At 64.9% G+C, this 6,701-nt stretch overlaps 1 protein-coding gene across 1 annotated transcript in view; it reads right to left on the reverse strand.

The window, feature by feature from the left end:
• Nucleotides 1-5,805, reverse strand: part of SIGLEC1 (sialic acid binding Ig like lectin 1) — a gene marked incomplete at its 3' end in the record, with an annotated part of 18,247 nt that extends 12,442 nt beyond the window's left edge. The window contains exons 1-2 of the mRNA XM_027631154.1: nt 5,740-5,805; nt 3,412-3,691 (exon numbers count right to left, since the gene is read on the reverse strand). Of these exons, the coding sequence (XP_027486955.1) occupies nt 3,412-3,691; nt 5,740-5,805 (346 nt within the window). The remainder of the gene's footprint in view (nt 1-3,411; nt 3,692-5,739) is intronic.
• Nucleotides 5,806-6,701: the final 896 nt, after the last annotated feature.

The following is a 6,701-nucleotide window of genomic DNA, read 5'->3' on the forward strand; positions in this document are numbered from 1 at the left end:
GGGATGGCCCCGGGAGTGGCTGGGATGGCCCCGGGAGTGGCTGGGATGGCCCCGGGGTGGCTGGGATGGCCCCGGGGGTGGCTGGGATGGCCCGGGAATGGCTGGGATGGCCCGGGAATGGCTGGGATGGCCCTGGGAGTGGCTGGGATGGCCCCGGGAATGACTGGGGTGGCCCCGGGGGTGGCTGGGATGGCCTCGGGGTGGCTGGGATGGCCCTGGGGGTGGCTGGGATGGCCCGGGAGTGGCTGGGATGGCCCTGGGAATGACTGGGATGGCCTGGGAATGACTGGGATGGCCCTGGGAGTGGCTGGGATGGTCCCAGGGGTGGCTGGGATGGCCCTGGGAGTGGTTGGGATGGCCCTGGGAATGGCTGGGATGGCCCCGGGGGTGGCGGGGAGAGCAGTGGGAGGAAGGAAGCGCCGGGATCCAACCCCGGCCCGAGCCAAGTTTCGTTTCTTCTCCCGCCTTTGTCCCGGTTTCGGTTTCTGGAGGACCCTCAGGGCAGGGTGGGGGGCCCCAAACCCCCCCAGAGCCCCCGGTCCGGGCTGGGGGGGGCACAGTGCCCTGTGGTGGGTCCTGCTGCTCCTCAGCTCCGGGAATTCCAGTGGTTGGGAAGGGTTGGGAAGGTTTGTGGACAAACTCGTTGTGGGTTGGGCTGGAAGGGGCTGGACGGGGTTTGGGGCAACCGGGGCTTGGGGAAGGTGTCCCTGAGGTCCTTAGATGGGATTTAAGGGGTGGGTTGGGTCAGAAGGGACCTTAAATCCCACCCAGTCTCACCCCCTGCCATGGGCAGGGACACTTTCCACTGGCCCAGGTGGCTCCAACCTGGCCTTGGACACTCCCAGGGATCCAGAGGAAGCCACAGCTTCTCTGGGAAATTCATTCCAGGGCCTCCCCACCCTCATAGCCGGGAATTCCTGCCCAAAATCCCTCCTAATCCTGCCCTCTGGCAGCTTAAAAATCACCTGTTGGCCCAGGAATGAGCAGGGGGAGGGGACACTCGTGGGGTGGGACCCTCCAGCCTCCCCCACATCCCAGCACAGAGAGAAATGGGGGCCATGGGGTGGTGGGACCCCATTGCCTCAGGATAAGGGCAGGGTTTAACCCCCCTTCCCAGCCTGGATCTGACCCCTGGAGGTGTCTGAGCAAACCCCCTGAGCCTGGAAGGAGGCAGGGGGGGCTCAGCCCACAGGGATGTTCCACCTCTGCACCATCCACCCCCCGGGAGGGGCTGCTGCCCCCCCTGCCATCCCAATGCCACCCCCACAGCATCACCCGGGGGCCTCAGCCCACCCCACGGGGTGACCCCCCCTCCCTGTGCCCGGCATTCCCAGCCTGCCCTTCCCTGGGAGCAGAGCTCTTACCTGGGGGTGCCTCTGGCTGTGCCAGCTCCGGGGGTTGGCCCTGGGTTGGTGCTGTCCCTGCCCTCGGGGACAGCTCTTTATCTGCTGGGGGGGGTGAGGAGCCCCAAACCACAGCACTTCCCTGTTCAGGGCCCTGTCCCTGCCCCTGCTTTTGGGAAGTGGTGACATGGGCAGCTCCCTCCTGCCTGTCCCTGGTGGTGGGCGCTTTTGGGGTGGCCCCCAGGGCAGGTTCTGCAGCCCCCCAGGGGTCAGGGTCCTGCCGGGCCCTTGGGCTGCTCTGGCTGGGGCAGAGTTCCCTTTGTTCCCAGCACTGCTGTGGGGCTGTCTGGGATTTGGGTTGGATCAAGGCTGACGATCCAGGGACAGTTTTGGTGTCACTGAGCAGCGTCTGCTCCCAGCCAAGGTCTGTTCCTGCCCTGCCAGGGAGAGGCTGCCCCGGGAACGGGGGGGACACGGCTGGGACAGCCCAGCCCAGGGACACCCTGGAGCTTGTGGGTTTGTACCCAGGGAGAACCAGGAAAGGAGGAGGAAGGGGGGACGTTGGGGGTGACGTTGTTTGTCTTCCCAGGTCACTGGTACAGCCGGTGGATCCCGGCTGGCCTGGGAATGGCCAACACTGTCCCAAGGTGCTGCCAGGGCTGGAGCCCCTCTGCTCTGGAGCCAGGCTGGGAGAGCTGGGGGGGTTCCCCTGGAGAAGAGAAGGCTCCAGGGAGAGCTGAGAGCCCCTGGCAGGGCCTGAAGGGGCTCCAGGAGAGCTGGAGAGGGACTGGGGACAAGGGAGGGAGGGACAGCACAGAGGGAATGGCTTCCCAGTGCCAGAGCATTGGACAGGATACTGGGAAGGAATTCCTGGCTGGGAGGGTGGGGAGGCCCTGGCACAGGTTGGGCAGAGAAACTGTGGCTGCCCCTGGATCCCTGGGAGTGTCCAAGGCCAGGTTGGACGGGGCTTGGAGCAACCTGGGCTGGTGGGAGGTGTCCCTAAAGCAAGGAGAGGACTCTGCCAACCCTCCTGAAGGAATTCCCAGCTGGCACCAAGGCTGTGCCAGAGGCTGCATCCAGCAGCTTCCCAGCCCTCCTGGGGCAGGATCCAGATCCAGATCCAACCTCCCCCACAGCAAAGAGAGCCAGGGTGGTGGCACAGGGAACGCTGGGTGCAGCTGGCACATGGGGACAGCTCAGGGTCAGTGCTCGACCTTGTGCCCCGGGAGTGTGGGAACGTGCCCTCGGGGACCTCGGCCCCTCCCTGGCCGTGCCAGGCTAGTGCTGAGTCAGCAGGGCAGCTCCACAGCCCCCTGTCCCCACCCTGTGTGCCCTGTCATCAGTCTGTGTGTGCCCTGTCCCCAATCTGGGTGATCCCTGTCCCCAATCTGGGTGATCCCTGTCCCCAAATCTGTGTGTGCCCTGTCCCCAGTCTGTGTGTGCCCTGTCCCCACACTGTGTGTGCCCTGTCATCAGTCTGGGTGTACCCTGTCCCCATACTCTGTGTGTGCCCTGTCCCCAATCTATGTGTGCCCTGTCCCCACACTGTGTGTGCCCTGTCCCCATACTCTGTGTGATCCCTGTCCCCAATTTCTGTGTGTGCCCTGTCCCCACACTGTGTGTGCCCTGTCCCCATGCTGTGTGTACCCTGTCCCCACTCTGTGTGTGCCCTGTCCCCACACTCTGTGATCCCTGTCCCCATGCTGTGTGTACCCTGTCCCCATCCTGTGTGTGCCCTGTCCCCACACTCTGTGATCCCTGTCCCCAATGTCTGTCTGCCCTGTCCCCACACTGTGTGTGGGCAGTGGCAGTGCCCAGGGCTCAGCCCCGTCCAATTCCTCTTTCCATTCCCGGGGCACATCCCCAGGCTTGGGGAGCAGCTGCAAAGGGGAACGTGCCTGGGAAGCCAAAATGAACGAAAAAATCAGGGAAATCAGGGAAAGTGAGCAAAGGGACAATCAAATCCAAGGGCTGCTCCCAGAGAGGGATGGGTGTTGTCCTACAGCCTGGGGATCAGCCTCTTCCTGGGAATGAGCATCCTCCTGGGAATGAAGACTGTCCTGGGAACCTGTGTCCTCCTGGGGACCAGCATCCTCCTGGGAATGAAGACCCTTCTGGGAATCTGTGTCCTCCTGGAGACCAGCATCCTCCTGGGAATGAGCATCTTCCTGGGAATGAGCATCCTCCTGGGAATGAAGACCCTCCTGGGAACCTGTGTCCTCCTGGGGACCAGCATCCACTTGGGAATGAGCATCTTCCTGGGGACCAACATCCTCCTGGGAATGAGCATCCTCCTGGAGACCAACATCTTCCTGGGAATGAGCATCTTCCCAGGAACCTGCATCCTCCTGGGGACAGGTATCCCCCTGGGAATGAGCATCCACCTGGGAACCAGCCTCCTCAGTGGGACCAGCGCCCTCCCGGGGTCAGAGCTCCCCCCTTGCTCCGGGGGTTCCCCCCGTGTCTCCGAGCACCCCCCCCGTGTCCAGCCCTCATTCCCAGGGCGGGTGGAGCCCAGTCCAAGGGGAGCAGCAGGAGCAGCTCATTCCGTGCCCAGGAGGAATGTGGGCTGGGCACGGGAGAGATAACCAGGAATTCGAGGTGGGGGCTGTCTGGAAGAGGGAAAAACAGTGATGGGAAGAGTGGGAATAAATCAGCCGTCCTGTCGTGGCTGGGGGCTGTGCCAGGGACACCCCCTCCCAAGCCCAAATCCAAACCCTCAGCGGGAACGGGCAGCAAAATTCCCACTGCAAAACCGTCCCGTGAAAGTGGAGGGAGCAGGAGGAGGAGGGGGAGGCAGCGCTGTGGGACGGGGTTGATCCTCCCGCGGCCCCACAGCCCCCCCCGGCCCTTCTGGGGTGAAAGGTTGAAGGAAAAGGGCAAATAAAGCAAACAGCGGGGACACGGGGGGGACACCGCGCCCGGGGGCACCGGCCCAGCGCCGCCACCTGAGTCAACACGCGCTGGTTTTCTTTGGCGGGGACGCTGGGAAAGGCTGGGAAGGGTTGGGAAGGGTTGGGAAGGGCTGTCCCGACAGGGGGGGAGTCCGTGGAGTCCAAAGCGGGGGCGCTCCTGGGATTCCCGGCTGCTGGGATGCTCCGGGGGCAGAGGGACACCCCCGGGACTCCCCTCGGAGTCAGAGAGATGTTGGGGACCCCCTGTACCCCCCCCAACTCTGCGACCCCCCCCCGGCAGAGAGCACAGATCGCAGAGTCCAACCTGATCCCTCCGGCTGGAATGTGCGGGGGTGCCGGGGGGGGTGGCAGGGATTTAATCCTCCCCCGGCCCCGCGGAGCCGAGTGGGGCTCCCCCAGCGCCGTGTCCCCCCCCGCTGTCCCCTCCCAGCCCGGGGAACGCGGCCCGGCCCCAGGCCTGGCCCCGGGGCAGCGCCGGGGAAATGTCGGCTATGGCCAGGGGGGTGAGGGCCCCGCTGGGCCTGGGGGGTCCTCCGGTTCCCCCCGGCTCCCCCCATCTCCCCCCGGCTCCCCCCGGCTCCCTCCAACTCCTCCTGTTCCCCCAGACTCCTTCTGCTCCCTCCTGCTCCCCCACAGCTCCTCCTGCTCCCCCATCTCCCCCCATCTCCTCCTGCTCCCCCATCTCCCTCCAGCTCCTCCTGCTCCTCCATCTCCCCCTGACTCCTCCTGTTCACCCATCTCCCCCCAACTCCTCCTGCTTCCCCCATCTCCCCCTGACTCCCCTGCAGCTGACAGGCAGAGCATCCCCCCCTGCTCAGCCCCCACCAAATCCGGGGTGCAGCCCCTGGGGGTGTTTGGGTCACCCCAAGTCCAGGGGTGCCCGAGCCCCCAGCTCCTCCTGAGCGCCCTGGGGGTGTTAGAGCCCCCAGAAATCCAGGGGTGCCCGAGCCCCCTCAAATCTGGGGAAGCACAAGTCCGACCCAACGCCCTGGGGGTGTTTGGAACCCTCCAAATCTGGGGTGGCACGAGCCCTCAGCTCCTCCCGAGCACCCTGGGGATGTTTGGACCCCCCAAATCTGGGGTGGCACGAGCTCCCAGCTCCTGCCCAGCACTCTGGGGGTGTTTAATCCCCCTCAAATCCAAGGGGGTGTGAGCCCCCAGCCCCTCCTGAATGCCCTGGGAGCGTTTGAGATCCTTCAAATCTGGGGTACACGAGTCCCAGCTCCTCCTGAGCACCCTGGGGGTGTTTAGACCCCCTTAATTTCGGGGGTGCCTCAGCCCCCAGCTCTGTCCCAGCGCCTGGGGGGGGTTGGTGCCACCGGTGCCCAAAGCTGTGCCCTCAGGAGCTTCAGGTTGAGCTGGTGCTCGACTCCAAGGAAACATTTTAGGTTGGGTGAACACGTCCCGGGGAGCTGGCTCCGCTCCCGCGTGCGGCAGCAGGGTGAGCTTTCAAGTGAAAAATCGGTTCCTAATGCACGAACCTGACTTTTACATTTGGGGAGCGCGGGGCTGCGGAGGATCCGAGTCACCGATCCCGGACGCCTCATTAGCTCGGGAACGAGCCGGGCTCGAGCGGCCCCGGGGGAGGGACGGGCTCTGAATTATTGCTGCGACACGGCCGGCGACACGGGCCGAGGTAATGGGAGATGACACGGCCCCGATCCTGCTCCTCCCGCAGCTCTGCCCGGCCCCGGAGCGCCGCGGGGAGGGGAGGGACATCCCGGGCACTGCAGGGACCTGGGACACCCAGGGAGGGGCATCCCGGGCACTGCAGGGACCTGGGACACCCAGGGAGGGACATCCCGGGCACTTGCAGGGACCTGGGATGTCCTGGACACTGCAGGGACTGGGACACCCAGGGAGGGGCATCCTGGACACTGCAGGGACCTGGGACATCCAGGGAGGGGCATCCTGGGCACTGCTGGGACCTGTGGCATCACTCCCAACCCAGTGGGTCCAGACAAGACCGGACACTAAACCCAGCTCAGCCTAAACCTGCTTTTCCCACGCAGAGCCCACGTGGTGCCCTGTCCCCGAGGGGACCCCAATCCCTCCAGCCCTGTCCTGGCTCAGGATGATCCTTCATCCCCCACCCGGAGCCACGACAGCCCCATCCTGGCCTGGGCTGATGTTCCCCCCTCCCAGAGCTGGCAGCAGGACGGGCTGTCCCTGGTTTGGGCTGGTGCTCCATCCTGGAGCATCCTGTGTCCTGCCACACCTGGAGCCAGGACAGCCCTGTCCTTCCTCCGGGTGATGCTCCATCCTCCTGGACCTGAAGTCATGACATTCCCATCCTTCCTCGGGGTAATGATCATCATCCCAGACCTGGAGGAACCACTGCCCCATCCTGGTTTGGCATGAAGCTCCATCCTTCCCCCCTGGAGCCATAATATTCCCATCCTTCCTGAGGGTGATACTCCACCATCCCAGAGCCACAGCATTC

Source organism: Corapipo altera, unplaced genomic scaffold, assembly GCF_003945725.1.
Source record: "Corapipo altera isolate COAL_440 unplaced genomic scaffold, ASM394572v1 240, whole genome shotgun sequence".
NCBI lineage: Eukaryota > Metazoa > Chordata > Aves > Passeriformes > Pipridae > Corapipo > Corapipo altera.